We start from the raw sequence: 22,452 nt of genomic DNA, 5'->3' as shown, positions 1-22,452 counted from the left end.
AATTCTTTAGTGGAGATTAGTAACCGAACAAAGTTGATAAATACTTTGTATCAATATCATAATTGAAAAATTAAGAACAATTACAAAACATCAACACACACCCTAGATAAATTTAATGCACTAGTAACATCATAATTTTTCAAATATTTTTGCAGTTATCCAAAAGTGCTTATTTGATTCGGAAGTTGTAAACTTTATTAAAAAAAATATATCAAAACGATATATATTAACTAGGTAAATACTACACATAGCACAAGAAATGTTGTATGCAGAAACAAACCATACAAAGTTCTAAATTTAAAAGTCAGTGGATTGTGATTCACACACGCATAGCACCTATATAAACCATATGTTGAATACCACCGATGAATATTATACTTCTTTTCTTTTGTTTTATATTACAATTTTAGTACTCCTTAGATCAAATGCGAGACTTTTTTTTTTATCTGCCTTTAAATAATTTATTTTTGACGATTAAGTATATTTTTCTCTAAATTAACTATTTCTTTTCATCGAAATAATTTTTATCAATTTATTTTATTCGTCAAAAAATAACTAAACACCAAAAGTAGATAATATATTTCTTTCTTTTTACAATTTCTTATCAAATTTGTCACTTTTCTCATTATTTACAAGTTATTATCAATTTTGAATGACACACAATGCACTCAAACAGCATTTTGATGAGATTATATATAAATATCATTAACTTTTACCTACTTAGTTTGAGTCTAGTCTTGAAAATGTGCCCGTGTTAAAATTGTTGAGCAAAAACTTTGCTATAGATATAGTTCTATATGGCTAAAGAAATTAATCTCTCTATGTAGAGATTCATCTTATACCAAAAAAAATAACACGCAATGTAAAATACTTTATAGCTCATCAAGATGGTTGCCCTCTCTACTATTTTTTTTTTCCCAGTATATATGCAATATCCCTAAGTCCAAGTTATTGAGGTAGTAGTGGCTAACAGCCAAAAAGTCAAACAACCCTATTCCAAACCAAAATCTCCACCAAAACAAAGTTTTCACCACAAGAAAATAAAGAGAAAGTGACCAATGACAACATGTATGAACAATGTTACTTTTTGAAAATGTGTCTGATCCCAACCCAGATTTTTAGATCCAACTGCTGGCCCACTAGACCAAAATGAAAAACTCCACCAAAGCCCACATACATTAGCAAAAGAGGACAACATCATCATCATAATAATAATATCATGAAAATTACTTTCAACCGTTCTAAACTGAAACTTAGTTTATACCGTTAATGTAAGATAGTTTTATCCCAACATCTAATAATTATATAATAAAAATGGAGAGAAATAAAATGATATGACAAATACAAAAATCTCATGAGTTTTATCCGGAAAGTGTATATCCCTTTTCTCTTCTAACTTCATTGCAAAAATCACAAAATTGACTGATTCCTATACAAATTACCCAAATCTCATGAACTACTTGTGTGTTGCAAACTTGCAATACCATGTTACCGACTCAAACATATTTCTGCCGATTAAAAACATAGTTAAATTATCAAGCAACATATAAATAAATATAAAGTAAAAAAAACATATTAAAACTAAAACATGGAAAAAATAAATTAAAAAATCTAATAAAATGGGATAAACTTTCCTTGATCCCAAGTTGGGATTCCCAACCAAAAGTACAACAACAAAATTAAAAAAAAAAAAAAAAACCAACAAAAAAAAAATCTAAAACTAATGGGTTTGTGGGAAAAATAAAAATAATAAAAAATAAAAAAACAAAAAGAAGCTAACCTAATTAAGGGATTCCATTCCATTCCATATGATTATGATGGATTGATGATGAAGAATGAATGAATGAATTAACTAACCACCAAGTTTAGTTTTCTCTTTCTCCAACTTTTGAAAGAAGCCAGTAAGAGCCTTCAATGCTTTGACTTGATATTGTAAAGCAACAATATAGCTAGCAGTTTCATCAAAAAGCTTGTCCACACCATAAGCCTCACCATTAGGTACAATCCTCTGCAATGCATTAATCTTTCTCTCTATCTCTTCTCTATCATCCTCTCCATTCATTTCATCTTCATTTTCTTCCTTTTCTTTTTCTTTCTCGTCAACAACAATTACACGGTCACCATGTTTCGTCCACCGCTTTCGGCTTCGCCGAAAAACATGCAAGGACTTTTGAACATCATGAGTAGTATTTGTGTTTTGGCTAAGAAATGTAGGTATGATTTTGTTGTTACTTTGTGTTTCCATGTTTTCTTCTTCCATGGATGTGTAAATATATAATGGTAATTAAGATTTGTATGTGAGAGAGTGTAAAGTGTTAATTATTATGAATGAATGTTGGAGAGTTATAGTATATGAAATGAATGAGAGGAAGATGTGTTAAATAATTGTTGAGGTGCTAGAAATGTCAATGCCAACGAAGCTGGTCCCACTAATTTTGGACTCACAAACAATACAAAGAAGAAAACCCAAAGTTTTAATTCAATTGGAGTTATGTGATAGGAAGATATATATGGTTTAATTTTATTATTACTTTCACGCTCCACAACAAGAGCGTCTTCTACTTCTTCACTTTTTTCATTCATCTCTTTCTTTATTTGCTTTCTAAATTTTCTTCTTCTTATAATAATAATAATTATCAAAATGTAATTTAAGCACATACATGCTCACAAACTATTTGTTTTGTTGACAACAGCTATTTTAGATGTATAAAATTGTATGATATGTCATTCAAACTTAATTTAAAAGTTTTAAATTTATCACTTATATTTTTTTAATCTAAAAAGTATTTATTTTATCTTTTTAAATAATAATAATGTTAGATTTTTAGATATTTTTCACTTAGAATTGTAAATTGTCTTATTTTAACCTTTCTTTAAAAATATAGTGTCTTTTAACGATTTTAGATGAAAAATCATTAAAGTTTCAACTTTTTTTTTTTTGTTTAGAAAGATAAATGTTTAATATAAAAAAATTAAATAAAAAATAAAAGAAATAAGAGTATGTTTTTTAACTAAAAAAAATAGAGTGTGTTTGAAACTTTAAATTATGTTATACTATCACTAATATAGTTCTTTCTATAAATAAATATGAAATCCAATAATTTTGACTCAAGTAATAATACACTAATTTTGAATGTGATATTACATTTATAATTAATTTTTGCGTAACACATTCTTATTAAGGAAATATTTTTTCATAATTTACAATTTGTGATACTTCAACTGCAAAAAATTTAAATTCATATATCTTACAATTTATAATTATCAATAAAATCAATATTTTCTTTATTATTGACTTAAGTTCATAAATTTATATGGGGGTAACATTTTATTTCCAAAGTTGAGAGAGCCAAATGAATGTGAATTTTCTAAATATGTGATGAGACCTAGTGAAGTAATCAACATGTTTGTGTGTGTGTGTGTTAATTAATTTCTCTAATCCAATTTAAAATCATATGAGTTGCAAATGAGTAACTCACTAATGAGATAATTATGGTGAGGTAAACGCACGCTAAGCACATGCATATATGTAAGTAAAAGTAATAATAGATATATATGGTGATTGATTAAGGTGAAAGGATCCTTAGCTAGTAAGAATAAGATTGAAGTTAGAGGCAAACGCGCAGGTTAGAATGGTGGATATATGTGGACTATGGAGTGGTAAAAGTGAAAGTATAATAATAATAATAATAATAATAATAATAATAAAGTCTAAAAAATCTTACTGAAAAATTGGAACCCCGTTAGTACTGATTTGTGTGAGCTGTGGATGGATGGAGTGGAGAAAATGGTCCCACAAGACACAAAACAAAAGGGAGAAAGCACATGTGCTCACATGAATTCCTTGAACCTAACACCCACCCATGTGCTCCTCCACTCTCTTCTTCTCTTTCATATATATATATATATATATATATACACACACTAGCTTAAGGGGCAAATATAAATTAAATTTATGATTTAAATCTTAATTTAATTGATAAAATATTAATATTATTATATTGAATTTAAATTTTTATGATTATATATATATATATAATTTTTTAGTAGTAATTATACTATTTTATTTATAAATAAAAATAAATTCTATATAATTATTAAATATATTGAAATTGTAAACATACAATAATTTTATTGATTAAATAAAAAGTTATATAAATTACTAAATCAGCATATTCTATTACTAAAATTATTAATGAAAGATATATTATGTTTTCATACATTTGATACATTAAGATATGATAAATATTATGATCATGACATTGTAGGTATAAAAATGAGTAGATGAGTATCTAAACTTGCTACATGATATGCATCACCACCTTTCGCATGACTGCCACATGTTTACTTTCTAGTGACCCCACCTTGAGCCCCACAAAACCTTCCCTAACCTTTTTAGGCCAAATTAATCATGTAAAACTACAATTATGTCAATCCATACCCATATCAAATTAACAAGTTGGAAATTTAAGGAAATCAAATACTACCTTTTGCACAATAAATTTAGGACAAGTTGGTTTTATGGATAGGGAAGTGGCGATCTAATTTGAAACTGTCATTTATATAATATATGTTACTCACATAATTAAAAGCAAAAACTAAAGCATCATGATTCATAACTATGGGAGTAATAATTGGGGGTAATTGGTCTGAATGACAATATGTTAAGATTCTCACTTGTAAAATTTTAGGCTATTAAATTATTCTGCTTAATAGATTGGTCTTTTAGGTTGAATTTTTATTCGGAGTTTAAGTTAAATAATTCGTATTATTATCTAGAGTTTGACTCCTTATAAATTTGATTAAAATATAATTTAAAATACTAATTAATGAGTGATATAATTAAAAAAAAAAGTTAATGTTGATATATAAAATTTATCGTCTACATTAATTCTTAAAATAGTGATAATATTAAAATATTTAATGTAACATTTATATTATGAATCTCTCATTTAATAAAGAGTCTTTTAAATCAGATTTTTTTTCATAATTTTAAGTTATAATACAATCTTTTCATAAAAGAAAATAAAGTTGTTTAAAGAAACATTCTCGTATTATATGTTAATAGCGTTTTTATTTTATTTTTTAGTTTGTAATATTATTTTTTATTTAATCTTCTAATTTATTAATTACCAAATATTTATATAATATATGTTACTCACATAATTAAAAGCAAAAACTAAAGCATCATGATTCATAACTATGGGAGTAATAATTGGGGGTAATTGGTCTGAATGACAATATGTTAAGATTCTCACTTGTAAAATTTTAGGCTATTAAATTATTCTGCTTAATAGATTGGTCTTTTAGGTTGAATTTTTATTCGGAGTTTAAGTTAAATAATTCGTATTATTATCTAGAGTTTGACTCCTTATAAATTTGATTAAAATATAATTTAAAATACTAATTAATGAGTGATATAATTAAAAAAAAAAGTTAATGTTGATATATAAAATTTATCGTCTACATTAATTCTTAAAATAGTGATAATATTAAAATATTTAATGTAACATTTATATTATGAATCTCTCATTTAATAAAGAGTCTTTTAAATCAGATTTTTTTTCATAATTTTAAGTTATAATACAATCTTTTCATAAAAGAAAATAAAGTTGTTTAAAGAAACATTCTCGTATTATATGTTAATAGCGTTTTTATTTTATTTTTTAGTTTGTAATATTATTTTTTATTTAATCTTCTAATTTATTAATTACCAAATATTAGTTAAACTATCCACTATTATCTTCGTTTTACATGCAAATACACAGTATACACATATACATATGTGCTAGTATAATATAAAATTATAGCTGGTCACCGCAAGATAAAGAAAAAACAAAAACTAAATAATGGTGATACACAAAATTTGTGCGATTGTAATAAAAGTCCACTTATTTAAGATTGTAAGAACATAACCCAATTATTTGTGTTATGGTTGTTCCTTAAAGGTTAGCCCATGAAGAGCCCGTTTATTACGTATTATATAAAAAAAATTGGTATTTAATTTTAAACATTATTTTTTAAAATGTTAAAGAAAACTATAAAAGTATTTCTTCTATATAATTGATTTTTGTATTTTAAAATGTTATCGAACATAAATAATTAATTCTAGTTTATATTTATAATTTTTAAGTTGAAATATAATTTAATTTTTATGAATCCAACTAAAATATATATTATTTTAACTCATGTGATAGGATAGGATTTGTAGTTAGAGGGTAAATGTCACTTCAACAATAAATTTGAAAGTATAAAACCCACAAAATGAAGTAACTATTAAATTGGTAATATTTGTTTATTAGAAAGAAAAAAAAAAGTATCTGATGTGATAGCGCACACAATAGATTAGATGATGAGAGAGAATGTGTGGTGGAGATTGAGAGAGAGAAGGGAGGTGGTGGTGTTTCCAAGAAGGAAACCAATGGGTGTATTGGGTCATTGGGATTGTATTACAGATTTTGTTTTGTTGGGCATATGGGACTCCATGTGCTCAGACCCACGAAGATCCTTTTCTTTTTGTCACATTCACACACTACACTCTTCTTTTTTTTAATATTTATTTTCTCTTAATATCCGTACTCATATGGCCCCTTCTTATTATTCCAATAAATCTATTTTCACATTCATTAATGTGTGGACATCCTACATCACTCTCTGCGTCTTCACCTTTTAGACCACAACTTTTTTTCTATCATTTTTATTGTTTCGACATATGATGCAAATAAATTCAACTCTCACATGGTAGGCCTCTCTACTACAAGAAAATCTTTAATTACAGAAAATTTAATTAAGTGGAGTAATTAGCAGAGGGGGATTTTGTAATTGTCTCTAACAATATAAAAAATTAAATTTTATAAAAAAAGAAAAGCAATGGATGCATGTAGCAGGTGAAGAATATTGAGTCACACTTGTCCATGTTAATGAAGGAAGGAGTGAGTGAGTATTTTGTTTTTCCAAACTGTTTAAACTTAATGATGAGCACATGAACTGACCAAAGTCTTTAATCTGTGAGCCCCGCTTTGTCTGAAGTTTTCAGCTATGGTGCTGCTTGCATACGTACTAAATGCCAAAAATTATACTATCAACTAACCTTATTCAAATGCATTATATCTCAACAATGTTTCAACATAACTATATACTAGTATTTTTTTTTTCTTCAACTTGTTTGGTTAATGTAAAATTTGTAAAGTACATATTTTTTACAATACATGTTAGAGCTAGTCAAGCATCATGTGGCTTTTCAAGCTATATATGTAACCTTTTTTATTCTATGACCTTCAACACTAGGGCGGCCACTTTGCATTATGCTTTCCATATTGATGAATTAAGTTAGTGTATGGAGTGATGCAATGGAGATCCAACCATCTAAATTTTAAATTTAATATTTAATATTTTAAATTTAGATTTATTGAATCTTGATCCAGTGATCGAAATGAGTAGTGTGATTATTGCGTTTAATTCAAGTATGATTAATTTATAATAAATTGAAAAGTGTGTATTTTTTTATTAAAAAATATATTTATTCATTTAAATTGGTAGAAATTACATCATCCACAATATAATTTAAAGTCGCTAAAAACGACAATAATGACTCTGAAAACAAACTCCCAACATCTATGTTAGTAGCATAAAAAAACAAAATGTTTACAAATATGACAAAACTTACAAATATGATAAAATTGAAGTATCTAAAATGCATATACATTCAGAGTTGCAACGTTGAAGAGCTCAAAATCATTTATTAAATTTGTATTTTATCAACGTTGAACTATCAATCTGAAATCAAACGAATATCGCAACAAGCCGGAAAACTAAAATAATATCGCACTAAGACGACGAAATCTAAAAAAATCTAAATATATGTGAAAATAACTTATTTCAATAAAAGGGAATGAAAAAATGATTTGTGTATTTTTAAAAAGAAAAGTACTTGATTTTGTAACCCTTGTGGCAATTAAAAAAGCCACCCTCTACGTACATAGAAGTTAATTTTATCTAGTACTACTTTGTGGCTTGAGCTCCCAAAAGGCCCTATGAGTGACAACAATGATCAATCCTCCACATGGTAAGGCCAATGTGGCTCCATCTTGGATTTCCATTTTTTTTTTACACAATCATACAATTGTTGATTATCACGCACTTGCATATAATTACACAAAGTAATCAATCTCGATCATTGATTTGATATTAGATAATTTAAATTATACAATAAAAAATTAATATCAATTTTTTAATTTAAAAATAAACGGTGAAAATATATGAAAATCTAAATACTTGAATTCAAAGGTGTACACATGTTTATTTGCTTTTTTTAAATCATGTGAGATACAATGATGTCACATTTAATAAAATGCTATAACTATTATTTGAAGTTAGATTCCAATATTCCACTAAAATAATAAAGCGTTTATTTCTTCATTTTTTTGTATAAGGAAATGATACATAAGCAACAAACCTTTTTCAAAGATACTCAATATAGAAATTGATTGTAGTGAATATAACCATCCTAACAATTTTTTCCCACTGTCATGTCATGATTTCTAGTATTCTTGGTAAATGACCAAAAAACTATTTTAAAGGACAAATTATTATTGGATGTGGGCAAGTAAAATTTGTAGACCTTGAACCAATTAGAAAATTTTCAAATGTAATCAAATTGTTGAAGAAATTTGTAAGGAATAAAATATTTCTTTGAATAAACCTTCTCACATTAAAACATAGTTTTTTTTTTAAAAAGATAATTGAATACAAAATAAGAAAAACTACTTTATACATAAAACGTTTATAATCAATTTGATATTGAAAAATGCAGTTAAAAGAGAAGTTTTTTAAAAAATTAGGTAACACCCCATTTAGGCATATAAATTGACTTAATTTGTTTCTTCTTATAATATTGATTTTATTTTAAACTTATTTGGAGTAGATAGCTGGACTTAATTACTAATCAGCTATAAAGTTCAGATTATCTGGAAGAAAAAAAACAATGTCAATAATTTTTTTATGCCATGATTCAAGATTATAATCCACCATAAAAATAAACTTTACAGTTTAAGTGGCCAAAAGTGATTAATTAATCATCTCATTGTCAAAGCCAGAGAGAGAATGCTTAAAAAAAGACAGGATTAAGTTTAGAACTAACTACAGTTTATTGATAGCTGTAACCAAAGCTTACAGTATATGACAAGAGAAAGCTGGCTCTTTAAGAGAAAGCACTAGTTCATGTCATTTTGAGTTAAGATATGCTATTTTTAATGAACATTTTCATTTTGAGAGAAATAGACATAGTGATTATATTCATTGTGTTAAATGGAGAGGATCTCAACCCTGTCAATTTACACAACGCACCGTTAGAGGATCCCGACCCTGTCGAACTATTCACAAGAAAAACTTCTAGAAGATCCTTGTCATGAACATGTCCATCTTTTGCATGAGCTGTGGCTGGCACCACTTAAATCTCACCATAATGCTGAGCCTTAGATTGCATCAAGTTTTGTCCATGTCGATGGCTATTCAATCGTCTTGTTCATCTTTGTTTGCTCTTCTTCGTTTTGGTTGGTATCAATACTTATGGTTAAATCTGATGCTATTTCGGCCTTGATTCAACATTGTTGGGTAAGTTTTGCCTGTAAAGACACACCCTTGTTAGCTTCTATTGTTGACCAAACTAAGATTTGGATTCTCTGCAGTCATGAATTACCACAATTGGATAAAGATCAGATGACTCTTATTCCGAGTTGTATTTTAAAGGTAATTTGCTAAAGTCAGAATACGAGTCATCCGAACTAGTTATTGAAAAATAATGTACAACTACTGTAAACTTTATGCTCAATATAATTTATGAAGTATTAAAAAATCCATCTCAGTATTCCACCAGTTTCACTTTGTTGATTTTGTTCTCATTCATTATTCATTATCACAATTGTTATATAAATGGTTCCATAGGCAATTTGTGAAGGAATGTACGCCATGGCAGTGCCATAGGCTGCAATGGCATGTTTATATGGCAGACTTTTGTTCTTCTGCCATACTTTGCCATCCGCTATCGACAACATTGATCTCCTCATACAATTCTTGAACTGAAGTGAAAGATAAGCATGTCTATTTGCTAAAAGTCATAAAATTTAAGGTAGTTGTACACACTTTTCTCTAGATATTTGATAATAAAGTCAGGGGAGATAGATTGAGAAGGAAGAACAGAACCTCTCATTGATGTTTTGGAATCATATGCATCATTGACAAAACTCCCACGCTCATATTCAACAACTGGTCTAACAACTTTACCAGGTGTATCTGAAAATATTGGCGTTAAGAGTAATGATTACTGATAGTGAGCTTCTTTTCTCCCCCATGTTTTCTTAAAAGTCCTCAATTTTTGTCCGGATTGGCCAATCTAAATGTGTATTTAAGAACATAGAGGATGGGAGAAGAAACTGTCTTACTGATAATGCACAAAAATTGAAGTAACTGATGAAGATAACGATCACATACCAAGTGGAATTCTTTGTAGTCCTCGAATGCCGCTGGATTCCGTATCTCTGGAATTTGTATTATATTCCTCAGTTGTTTGCCGGTTTTTGCAGGAGTCAATATTTGACTGCTCTTTTTGAGGTGTCATATTTGAATGTACAATTGTTGACCTGTAAATAATTCAAAAAGGTAAAAATAAATCAGTACAACTATGATCCTTGTGAATTGAAACTGAAGTAACACACATGGAAGCAAATGCAGCCATATTTTGGTTGATTTTATCTCAGGCTATGTAGAAACATTCAATAGATTAAATCAGAACTAATTTGCATCACAGTAGTCAGTTGCATGTACCAGTTTCTTTTTGCATATGCATAATCGTAATGCATCTCAAATGAGTATATTCAACATTCCTTATAGAATACCAATTCTATCTAAATTTTAATATTATATTATGATAATACCATAAGTACCTTGTATTAGATTTTTATATTATGTCTAACTCATCCTTACAAAACCAACTTGTAAGGTGAGAAGTGTCACTCTATATAAACTCATTTCAAACCTTGTCTTTATTCAATAATAATCAAGACAGGACTTGGTTTTTTTTCAATACCTTGTACCTTTTGTTAAGGACCATAGTTTACAACAAATGACAAGCGAAATCCAAAGAGACGCTGATAAATTACCTGGGAAGCGATGCATGTTTTCTTTCAAGTGGCACAACTGGATCACTTTTACCACCATTTTCCTCAAGATGGGTGAACTGCTTTTCGAATTGATCAACAGCACTACAAAGAATATGATCAATGAAAAGTAAGGAGAGAGTAAGAGGGTAGAACAAACAAATAAATAATATTTTAGGGAAAAAAATAAGTAGTTGAAAATAAACCAAAAAACCTTGGATAAAGAAAATTAGTTCTCTCTGTTCCATCATTTAGTTGAGGATGGTACTCTAAAATCTCATGGAAAATTAACTCTCGAATTTCTCCCTTTGTTACTCTTTTCTTTTCGAATTCAAACTCCAAATGTGTAATGGGCTGGCACGACGGTTCCCTCTCAATTTTTGCGAGTCCCTTGAAGTAAGGATCAGCTAATGCCTGACAACACCAAATCATTCAAAATGATTGAACAAGTCATTAACATATTCGTGTATATCCAAATACTTGCTCTAAGGTTTATTATACCTTGTATTGTCCAAATCAAAAGCTTAAGCTCAAGAAGCAGTTAATTATATGACTAAAATAAGTGTTTAAGGAAAGATTACAAATAACAAACCTCTTCAGCAGTAGGCCGGTCTTTTGGATCAAAGGCGAGCAACCTTTTCAGTAGCCGTAGTGATAAAGGATCCGCATTAGGAAATTTTTGTGCAAATGGTACAGGCTGCTTTTTCCTCATACTAGTTAGGTATCTCCTTGCTTTATCATTACGTACCTGCATACAATTCGAAGATTGTCACCAGAAAAAAGCATAAGCAATACAGTTAACTTTCTCTCTAGAGGAAAAATAAATTACCCGAGATATAGTATCCAGTGAGGGGGTCCCTAGAAGATCTGTGATCAGATCCAACTGATGGACAACACTTTTTCCAGGAAAAAGTGGTTTTCCTATTAATACTTCAGCAAAGATGCATCCTATACTCCAAATATCAATTGCCGGAGTATACTACAGTCGATAACTTGGTGTTAGCTCATCAGAAGAGATATCCCACAGAGATAATATAACTAGTGGAGTACGAATTAGCAAATCTGGTCATGCATTTAGCTATTGATGGGAAAGAAGAGGATAGAAAACATGTATTGTGAATGAATGGTGTTATTTTGACTCACGAATTTGACAATAATTTAGATGGTTAACGCAGTTCAAATACATGGTTAATTACGTTTAGTGGAAGGTTAATGAATATAACAAGGTATCACAACACATTAACCATTCGCTAACACAATTAATCACGAATTTGAACGTTGGTTAACCACAATTTCCAGGTGTATGTTTGAATACAAATTGTGGTTAATGGCTATTATGTATATTTGAAGTGAACACCTAAAAATCATATATATTTGAACATAATTTGGTTGGTCAATTGATATCATGTATATTTGAACACCTAAAAATCGTGAGTAGTGATGTTCAAAATCGTGGTTAATTTTGATCAATGGATGATCAATGAGTTGCGACACTGTGTTAAATTCATTAGCCGTCTTTTGAATGTAATTGATCACATATTTAAACTACGTTTTCAAATTGTGGTCAAAATTTGTGTGTCAAAATATAATTTCTATTTATGGATTGATATGCAATATCTACACATGAAGCTAAAGATCACGTATTAGGTGTATGGTACCATATTTAGGTTCTCACCCACTAAAAAGATCTCTGAAAGAATCTTGAAAAAGCCATACCTTTGAGTAAAATGATCCACAGAGCTCTGGTGCTCTATACCACCTTGTAGCAACATAATCCTATACAAGCATATTCAATAAAGCAAGAAAACATATGCCCCTACGTTAGTAACATTATCAAGGCTTTTGATATGAGACACACACACACAGCTAGAGAAAAGATAGAATGAGAATATTTGAATGGAATACCGTCCAAAATACAGTTGTTGGAGTGTCATTGAAAGCAACTCTAGCTAACCCAAAATCACAGATTTTAAGTTTGCAGTTTGCATTGGCCAGTATATTCTTTGGCTTCAGGTCTCGATGATAGACATTAGCTGTAATAAGTATTAGATGAAAGATATCAAAATCAATGCCAGAAAACTCGTGTTGGTAAGCAGAACAAAATACAAGAGGAATACTGAGCTAGTGAAATATTTGGCAAAACCGATATACGATAATATACAAAATCCTAACATTTTCATTAAAAGAAATGCTGAGGAACGATGCAGTTTCAAATTCAATTACAATTTATGAAAACAACAAACATAGCATACAACCATTAGCAACACAATGTGGCAGGTGGACGTGGAGGTTTAATCCTCGGTAAAATTATGAACAACTAACTACTAATTTTTTCCGTTTAAAAAAATGTACATTCAGATAAAATAATTTGTGAATGAGGAACAATTAGATATTGAAGAATACCAGTGTGAATATACTTCAATGCTCGAAGTAACTGATAAAGAAAAAACTGATAGTGCTCTTTCGTTAAGTTGGCATTCGCTTTAATGACTTGATGCAGATCAGACTCCAAGAGCTCAAAAACAACATAAATATCTTTGAATTCCCTGCTAGAAGGAGGCAACATAATGTGTTTAATTTCAACGATATCAGGATGTCGAAGAAGTCGAAGCAGCTTTATCTCACGAAGAATACGTGCAGCATCAGATATATGATCAAAGATACCATGAACCTTTTTTATCGCAACCTTTTCACCAGTAAGAGTGTCGACGGCCGAACAAACAACACCATAACTACCTTTTCCAATTACTTCTTGAATTTTATACCTGTTGGCGTCGCCATATTCTGAGAAAAAATCCATCTCCATTGATTTCTGCAGCAAAGAAATTAAAGTGATTTTCACAAAGCAAAATCAGGCAAGCCTAAATTTGATATTCTGAGAATGTAGATAAATCAAGCTAAACCACTAAATGAAAAACATATTTTCACAATAGATACTAAAATAGTAGATAAATTTTCTTTCTATATTATGAAGGGACATTATTTATATTAAATATATCTTAGAACTCATGAATAAAGATAGACATGATACAAACATGTATGTTTGATGGAATCTACACTATGGAGCTTTAGCACTTAGAAAAACCATTAAACATATCAAAATTCATAAGATAAATCAATCTTCAATTCAAGACCAAACAAAACCTTTTATTTTCTCCAATTCAAAGTTCCTTCTATCATTCACCAACTCATAACATGTTTTTAAATAGTCAACCATGTAGGATGCACCTAATGCTTGCAAAGTACATAAAGAGAAAGAAAAAAGTACAAGGGTAGATTGAGATGAAGAGAACAACCTCAAAAAAAAAAGTCAAAAGAGGAAGTGTGCAAAATTCAACAATTTCAAAAAAATATGGTGAAAAATAAGATCTTGTCAATGATGCTGTTATCATCTTTCATAATGACAAAAACATAGGACAAAAAAATTATATCACGTGACAAAACAAATTCATTTCATAGGATTGAAAAATTCATGGAAGCAACCAACAACAACAGAAAACAAAAACAACATTTTTTTATTACCATCAAGTTAAATTTATCTTTTTTCTCAAAAGGGTACCTTACTAAGTAACTATCTTCATCATTCACTCACATAAGAAAATAAAAACTTGAAAAAGCCATGATTTTTTTATTAACAAAGAAAACAAAAAGCAATGATTTTTATCAAGCAATTAAAGTATTTTGAATAGGGATTTGGAAATTAAAATTATAAACATGAAGGTAACAAAAAAAAACTACCTTTCCTTTCTCCATTTCTATGGCAACACCTACAATTACAAAATCTCCACACAAAAGAACTGTTCTATTGAGTCAAGATGATGATGAAGAACAATTTCACAAAAAACTCAAACAATCAAAAGGTTACAACAAAACCCTTTAAGAAACATAGGATCCAAAGGAAACCCCACATGCACCCTTGTTACAATTCCAATAATACCAACCGCACCAAGTTGCAGAGTCAACAACAACAACCCACGATTTTGAAGGGACAAGACTACAACTTGGTGACAAAAGCTCACTCATACTCGTGAAGAGTGTACCAACCTAGCTTCTACCAAAAAGCACGTTTGTTAATGTTGCAGATTATGAGGCAAATGAGTAACAACCAAAACCTGAAAAAATTTGAGAGATTTTTTTTTTCTGAATTAGAAGCTTTTTTTTAGATATACTTACCGATGCAGAATTCTTAATATTAATTTTTTTTACTCAAGATTCTTAATAATATATAATATATAATATTTGTGAAAAAAATAATAATATATACACATATGTGTTATTTTATTTTGTGAAAGGGTAGGGTGTTTTTTGTCAAAATCATTTTTCTGAAGGACAAATGATAATCCCAAAAATGAAGTTCTCGTAATAATAAAAAGCAATTTTTTTCCATAGTTGATTGTATTTTTTGTAAAAAAAATGTTGATTTAATTTGCCCATTAAGTAGTTTTATTGAATTTTTAATTATGTTCTTATAGTTTTTATGTATATATATTTTTTTTTTACAAAAGAGATAAAACATATACAAAAGAAAAAAAATTAAGGCTAGATAAAGAAACATTCATGGTACAATGACCAACTGATTTGGGAGGTGGATCAAAAGGTATTTAAGGAGGATCCATGGATGTGACATCCTGCGTGTAAATATGTAGGTGTATTGCAATTGCAAGTTCAAAGTTTTCATTGATATGATCATAGGCAATTGCAAGTTCAATGGAATGATTTTGTTTTATTCGGCTTAATAGATACGACTTTCAAGTTTCAACTAAAATGTTCAAGATCCAACCTATTTGGAGAGAGAGAAATAAAAGGGTTAATTGACTTGTTGACTGTAGTCTCTCTTTAAGTTCTTTCAATTGTAATATTGCACTGTCCAAATAAGTTTCATAGGTACATTTTTTATGATATCTATTGGGTTTGTAGGTTTAGAAATGTCTCTTTTTACGTGTAGTTTCTTTTTTGAGTTTCGACCCAATTTTGCACACAAAAAAATAATAATAAAGAAAGAAACTCTCATATGGTATGTGCTAGAAGAATAGAAAATAGTTGTACCAAATGACACACTCAATTCAAGTCCTATATTAGATGGTGTAAAGACAAAAATGTGGAGAATTATTATAAATATGAAGAGATGCTTTGTGTTTTATTTACTACAATAATTTTAATTATAGTTAAGGGATATTTTTGGTCCCTCTGTAAAAAAAAAAACATAACACTAATTACTTATTGACATAAAATTGACATTTTTAGTCATTGAAATTATCATCGAAAAGAAAGAAACTGCAATTTGAAAACATAAATACAAAAAGGAACTGTAAATTTGCATTTAAAGGATTTTTGTTTCCACCACTTTCGTTTTCACCTGTAACCATAAGTTTGTATGGATTTCTTTTTTATTTAATTTTCTAATGAGAGATTAAATATCCTGTTATGTTGTTTTTGTTAAAGATCACATAAATAAAAAGTTCATGTACGTCATTAACGGCTTAACGATATATATCATCAATTTTTCATATGGTTTAATGACATGTTGGTGGTTCAGGAATTACATTAATCCAATTTATTTTTGTCAATAACTAAACATAATCTTTTTTTTTTATCATGGCCTAATATGTCCCACATATTTTTTTTTGTAAGAACCCGAAATATCTTTTTACTCCTATAGTTATTTTAGTTATATAGATATATATTTGAGGACTTGAACAGGTGTGTCTTTACGAGAGTTTATAATTTTTTCTAAACCTTAAATCTTAAACTTTACCATTTTGACAATATAAAATTTACAAATTAAGTAATAAAATATTTTATTGTGTTATTTTGGATTAGGTATGAAGTGTCGACCTTCAATAAATTTGTGAGTTTTTTTGTTGTTGTTGTTATTTTTTGTGTGTTTGCTCATCCGCTTATGTGAAGATTTTCTCCTTTGGTTTCTCAACCGTCTAGAAAAGCTTCATGGAATAGCTAGATGTAGGGGAAATAAATAATTAAACCATAATCAACTAAATATATTTTTTTACTAACTAAACTAATTAACGATATGTGGTTGGTTGCAAAGGTTGGATGCTCTATTACTCTGGTCGTATATATGTGTCTTAGTCAATTTATATATATTTTTTTATTTGCTAACAATTGGTTGGTTTACCAATAAAAAACACAACAACGATAAATATAATATAGGATGGACTATAAAAACATGCATGAGTCCGGATCAGCCCATCATATAATATTATTTTAATTTAAAGACATTCCTTAAAAATCAAATCACCCCACACCTTACTAAAAATATTATGTATTTTTATTTGGTCACGCAAGAGAAACGTAAGAGAGGGAAAAAAGAACCATAGATTCGTGAATCTTCTTAACGTGTCCATGCAAACATTGTGCATTTGAACAGCAATATCAAATGATTATGTGCTTACCAAACCACTAAATGAAGATGACATGAATTCTTCTACCAAAGTCATGTCATTAAATTTTTATCACGGTTTTCTCTGCCTTAACCTACCTTGTTCAGGGCTTGTAGGAAATGACATAAATTAAGGATAACTAGTACTTGTAGGAAATGACACAGATGCTTCTCAATTCTCAAGCATAATTATCACAATATTAATGTCACAAATACTATGTGGTTTCATTAAAATAGAAGTGACATATAACTAACTTGTTTAATTTCTTAAATCAAATAGAATTTCTCATCATGTGTATTGTGTGTACTTGAAATTAGAAGTATATGATGCAGGTGAAAAAAATGACAATCACACACTTATTAAATTGAGATATATATTTATTTTTAATTTTTAATAATCTTAAAATTACTCTAAAACTATATGATTTTGCTTAAGCTCTTAATTATGTATCAATTCACTTCTAAATTAATGAAAATACTCAATTCAAATAAAAAAAAATCCACATGATAAGTGTAATTAATTACCTTTAACATATTTAGTTAAGCAATTAAAACCATAACTATTAACCGATCCATTAAAAGGAGTACTAGTATAATCAATAATAACAAACTTGGGAATGTGTAAACAAATAACCAAACCAAAGTCAAACTGTGACAGTCTACAATGGAAGTAGCTATGAGTCAAAGACAAAAAGTAGTTTACCTGGAAGGAACATTTTGACCAAATATGATAATAAAAATAATTTATTAAAAAAAAGTCAATTGATGCAATGATGTGGGTGATCTAACTTTCTATTTGGCCCATATGTAAAAAAAAACTTCAAGAGAAAAATGAATAAATTTGGTATGAGACTATGTTTGATGAAATTAGGTATTCAAAGAAAAAAAATACTATACACATAAACGCCTATGTACATCAATATTTAAAAATAAAAAAAAAATTAAAAATTGGTAACCGTATATAGATAATATATATAAAAATATAATATATTTTCTCTTATCTTAATACATGTATTATATACGTCGATTTTTATATTTTATACTGTATTTTTTTTATATCAAAATTTGTATTCGAATGTTGTCTTAAAATGGGTAATAAAGTGTGTGTTGGTCCAACTTTATTTTTTCAAAAATATTACTAATGCTCTCTAAGGCGGTCACCAACATTTTAACCTAACTAATGAATATAATGTCAGTAACCAAGCAAAAATATTATTAATTACTATCTGGCAACATGTTGGAAGCACTAGCATGATATAAATTTTTTTTCAAATGCTAAAAAAAAAAAAAAAAAAAAAAAAAAGCAAAATCTAATAGGAATTCAAAATGTGAAAGGTGAAGTTAATGCCAACTGTGTGGTTAACCAAATGCTTCATCAATCACTCTATAAATATTCATCTTCACACTTTGCTTTTCACCACAAAGTTACACATTTCCAACTCCTACTATAATTTTCTTTCAATCTTGTTTTTTGTTATTGTTTTTCTTTCTCAAACATCATAAAAAAAAATTAAAAAAAAAAGATTGAATTTTTTGAAATAGCATGATGTTTCCAATGGTTCTTCTAAGGCTTGTAGATTTGGTTTTATACCAATTGCTTGCTAATTCATATTATAGAGCTGCAAGAAAAATGAAAAGTTATGGTTTTTATTTAGGATATCATTCATCTAAACCACCCCATCAAGCTTCTTTTTTTCCTAGTATAACAAAATGTGATTTAGAGGGTAGAGGGTCACAAACACTTGTTTGTGACATTCATAGAGTCCTCTTAAGGTCACATTCATTTTTCCCTTTTTTCATGCTTGTTGCTTTTGAAGGTGGCAGCATTTTTAGAGCTTTTTTCTTGCTTATGTCTTGTCCTTTACTCTTGATTTTGGATCATGAGTTGAAGATAAAGGTGATGACTTTTATCACCTTCTGTGGTTTAAGAATTAAGGACATGGAAAGTGTTTCAAGGGCTGTTTTACCTAAGTTTTATTTGGAGAATCTTAATCTACAAGCTTATGAGGCTTTTGCTTCAGCAGGGTCTAGAGTTGTTATCACAAGTGTGCCTAGAGTTATGGTTGAAGGTTTTTTGAAAGAGTATTTGAGTGTTGGTGATGTTATAGGCACAGAGTTGCACACTGTTGGAAGATACTTCAGTGGTTTTGTTAATGGTTCTGGCTTAGTTGTGAAACATAGAGCACTCAAAGATTATTTTGGTGATAGAAAACCTGATATTGGCATTGGAAGCTCAACTTTGCATGACCATCTTTTCATTTCCCCTTGCAAGGTATGTTTTTGTTTTGATGTTAGCTCCAATGTTTTGAATCTTAACTACTACTAGTATATCTTAGTGTATGTTTGAAATCACATAGAGTTTGACGAAATCACAGTCATTTTATTTAAACTTCATAGTTTATTTTTTTAAAAACTACCGATAGACTCTAATTCTATAAAACTATTTGTGATGTACTCTTAACATGTGTCAGCGTTGTTGACTTTTTTACTTGAAATCTCTTATTAAATACTATTTAAACATAAAAAGTAATAAATTAAGAGTTGGAAAAAATTGACTATAAAACATGTTTGTGTTTTTTTTAGGATGTAGTACATTATTATTTCCTCATTTGGTATATTAAATATTATTTAGTACAACAACATAAACAAACAAACATAGTACAAATCTATAATTTAGTACACATTTTAATAATTATGTTGATGAGTAAATTATTATGTCTAATAAATTCTATTGCATGATAATGATAGGAAGCTTATGTAGTAAACAATGAAGAATTCAAGAATAATCCAAAGTCAGAGATGCCAAGGGAAAAATATCCAAAACCATTAATATTTCATGATGGAAGATTAGCATTTTTGCCAACACCTTCATCAACACTCTTTATGTTCATATGGTTACCAATTGGAATCATTTTAGCAATTTATAGAATCCTTATTGGTATTTTGCTTCCTTACAAATGGGCTTTGGCATTAGGAATATGGAGTGGTCTAGACATAAAAATGAAAGGCAATGTCCCTAAAAAAACAGAACAAGAAAAAGGTGTTCTGTTTGTTTGCACACATAGGACACTATTAGATCCTGTTTTCCTAAGCACATCATTATTCAAGCCATTAATAGCAGTAACTTATAGTTTAAGCAAAGTTTCTGAGTTAATAGCACCAATTAAAACAGTGAGATTAACAAGGGACAGAAATAAAGATGGTGAAACAATGCAAAAGCTATTAAGGGAAGGTGACTTAGTGGTGTGTCCTGAAGGAACAACTTGTAGGGAACCTTATTTGTTAAGGTTTAGTTCATTATTTGCTGAGTTGGCAGATGAGATAGTGCCTGTGGCAATGAATACAAAGGTTAGCATGTTTTATGGGACAACAGCAAGTGGTTTGAAATGTTTAGACCCTTTCTTTTTCTTGATGAATCCTAAGCCTAGTTATCATATACAAATACTTGGGAAGGTACCTAAAGAACTTACATGCAGTGAAGGGAAGTCAAGTTGTGAAGTTGCAAATTATATACAACAAAAATTGGGTGATGCTTTGGGATTTGAGTGTACTAACTTTACTAGAAAGGATAAGTATATGATGCTAGCAGGGAATGAAGGAATTGTTCAACAAAGTTAATTGGAAGAAAAAATGTTAAGTTTAAGTTAGATGCTAATAGTTTGAAATTAGTTTTTTTTTTTTTTTTTTTTTTTTTTATATTCTATTTTGTTATTTGAATTAATTTGTTATATGGAGGATATGACATGTATGAATTGTGATATGAAGGGAACAAGAGGGTTTTGCATATTCATCTATATTTATATTATTGATTTTAAAAAATTGACTTTGTAGTTTTAAGTGACGAAATTCAAATCATATTTGTATAATAGTTATTAATATTATTTTAATTATTAAATAGTAATAATAATAATAATAAATAATTCACTCTTTAAAAAGAATGTGGTTTATATTATATACGTTTTTAACATGTACGTACTTTCTAAGTTGATTGTCTACGTGTACATATTTTAAAAGTTAATAAATTTTGTATAAACGTACATATCATAATCATATCTTTTTGTATGTTCTTTCTGCTCTATATAATGATAAATTTATGTGATTGACGTTGATAAGTGGATAGACACATTAATCTTATTGATTCAAGGACATCATGAGTTCATGAGTTGTATTTATGTAAGTAAACTTGACTGTTTCAATTTGAGAAAATACAATTTAGTTAGTAACTTTGAGATGTTGTTCCTATAATTCATTTAAAATTAATATAATTTTTGTATATTTAAGATATATAATCCAATAAAAACTACTTCCATTTTTTGTTAATAAAAAAGCAATACAACTATTTCTTAATCTATTTTTATTATATTTAATCTTGAAAAAATAAACTTAAAATGTTTATATATATAGTTGTAACCAATAATTATAGTTTTGATGTCTTTTTTGTTTTGTACCATTGTGAAACGTTTTGTTGAATACGTGAGTTATAAACTTGTTTATTGGCGTGGTATTCTCTAAAAAACACTAAGCATCTTATTTATATTTTTGTAATAATTTCAAATGTTATAAATTAATTAGATTGTATTTATATTTGAAAATGTTCAAAACAGATTCTTGTTAAGACTTCATTAGACAAAATTATTTTCATTAAGTTTGTTATTTAATATATTGTCACACAAGTTATTTACAAGATATTGCTGTACATCAGTTATTGTAAATAGAACTTCAACATTAATTTTATACGTGAAAAAGTATTTAAAAATTTCTCTCTAGTTCCAATACAAAATTTTAACAATTATCATATATTTAGAAAATTAAATATATCTGTATGTTATAAATAAACTGAAAGTCAAATTGTAAAACTACCGTAAGTATGCGAACAGAAACAGCGTGCGACAGTGACCG

General features: G+C 28.5%; 3 protein-coding genes across 6 annotated transcripts; 1 reads left to right on the top strand and 2 right to left on the bottom strand.

The window, feature by feature from the left end:
- Window positions 1–1,591: 1,591 nt before the first annotated feature.
- Window positions 1,592–2,374, bottom strand: LOC101511731 (uncharacterized). Its single transcript, XM_004491287.4, has one exon. The coding sequence runs from the start codon at window positions 2,258–2,260 to the stop codon at window positions 1,853–1,855; it is 408 nt and encodes a 135-aa protein (XP_004491344.1). The 5' UTR covers window positions 2,261–2,374; the 3' UTR covers window positions 1,592–1,852.
- A 6,748-nt stretch (window positions 2,375–9,122) lies between these two features.
- On the bottom strand, window positions 9,123–15,341 carry MAPK3 (mitogen-activated protein kinase). 4 transcript variants are annotated; one of them, XM_004491285.4, is made up of 11 exons: window positions 14,892–15,341; window positions 13,557–13,965; window positions 13,059–13,186; window positions 12,870–12,929; window positions 11,983–12,132; window positions 11,746–11,901; window positions 11,368–11,567; window positions 11,157–11,258; window positions 10,489–10,637; window positions 10,201–10,290; window positions 9,123–9,623 (listed from the first exon to the last, which is right to left on the bottom strand). In XM_004491285.4, exons 1-11 carry the CDS (start codon window positions 14,904–14,906, stop codon window positions 9,559–9,561), a joined length of 1,524 nt encoding a protein of 507 aa, XP_004491342.1. In that variant the 5' UTR covers window positions 14,907–15,341; the 3' UTR covers window positions 9,123–9,558. The 4 variants fall into 4 exon arrangements, 3 of the variants coding, with proteins under 3 accessions (XP_004491342.1, XP_012568647.1, XP_004491343.1); XM_012713193.3 differs by lacking the exon at window positions 14,892–15,341 and adding an exon at window positions 14,298–14,480; XR_189460.4 differs by having other exon boundaries at window positions 9,564–9,623; window positions 10,201–10,390.
- A 3,620-nt stretch (window positions 15,342–18,961) lies between these two features.
- Window positions 18,962–21,339, top strand: LOC101510329 (glycerol-3-phosphate acyltransferase 1). Its single transcript, XM_004491282.4, has 2 exons — window positions 18,962–19,825; window positions 20,302–21,339. Exons 1-2 carry the CDS (start codon window positions 19,097–19,099, stop codon window positions 21,169–21,171), a joined length of 1,599 nt encoding a protein of 532 aa, XP_004491339.1. The 5' UTR covers window positions 18,962–19,096; the 3' UTR covers window positions 21,172–21,339.
- The last annotated feature ends 1,113 nt before the right edge of the window (window positions 21,340–22,452 follow it).

This window comes from Cicer arietinum, chromosome 2, assembly GCF_000331145.2.
Source record: "Cicer arietinum cultivar CDC Frontier isolate Library 1 chromosome 2, Cicar.CDCFrontier_v2.0, whole genome shotgun sequence".
Classification (NCBI taxonomy): domain Eukaryota; kingdom Viridiplantae; phylum Streptophyta; class Magnoliopsida; order Fabales; family Fabaceae; genus Cicer; species Cicer arietinum.
The sequence above is the reverse complement of the archived record's forward strand: the minus strand, read 5'-3'. Positions and strand labels throughout refer to the sequence as shown.

Coding starts and splice junctions, on each gene's coding strand:
- MAPK3 (XM_004491285.4), bottom strand. Junction 12,133..12,869: donor GTGGATCATTTTACTCAAAG/GTATGGCTTTTT, acceptor TATCGACTGTAG/TATACTCCGGCAATTGATAT. Junction 9,624..10,200: donor TTCCAAAACATCAATGAGAG/GTTCTGTTCTTC, acceptor GTGTCTTTACAG/GCAAAACTTACCCAACAATG.
- LOC101511731 (XM_004491287.4), bottom strand. CDS start 2,260: ATGGAAGAAGAAAACATGGAAACACAAAGTAACAACAAAATCATACCT.
- LOC101510329 (XM_004491282.4), top strand. CDS start 19,097: ATGATGTTTCCAATGGTTCTTCTAAGGCTTGTAGATTTGGTTTTATAC. Junction 19,826..20,301: donor TTTTCATTTCCCCTTGCAAG/GTATGTTTTTGT, acceptor TGATAATGATAG/GAAGCTTATGTAGTAAACAA.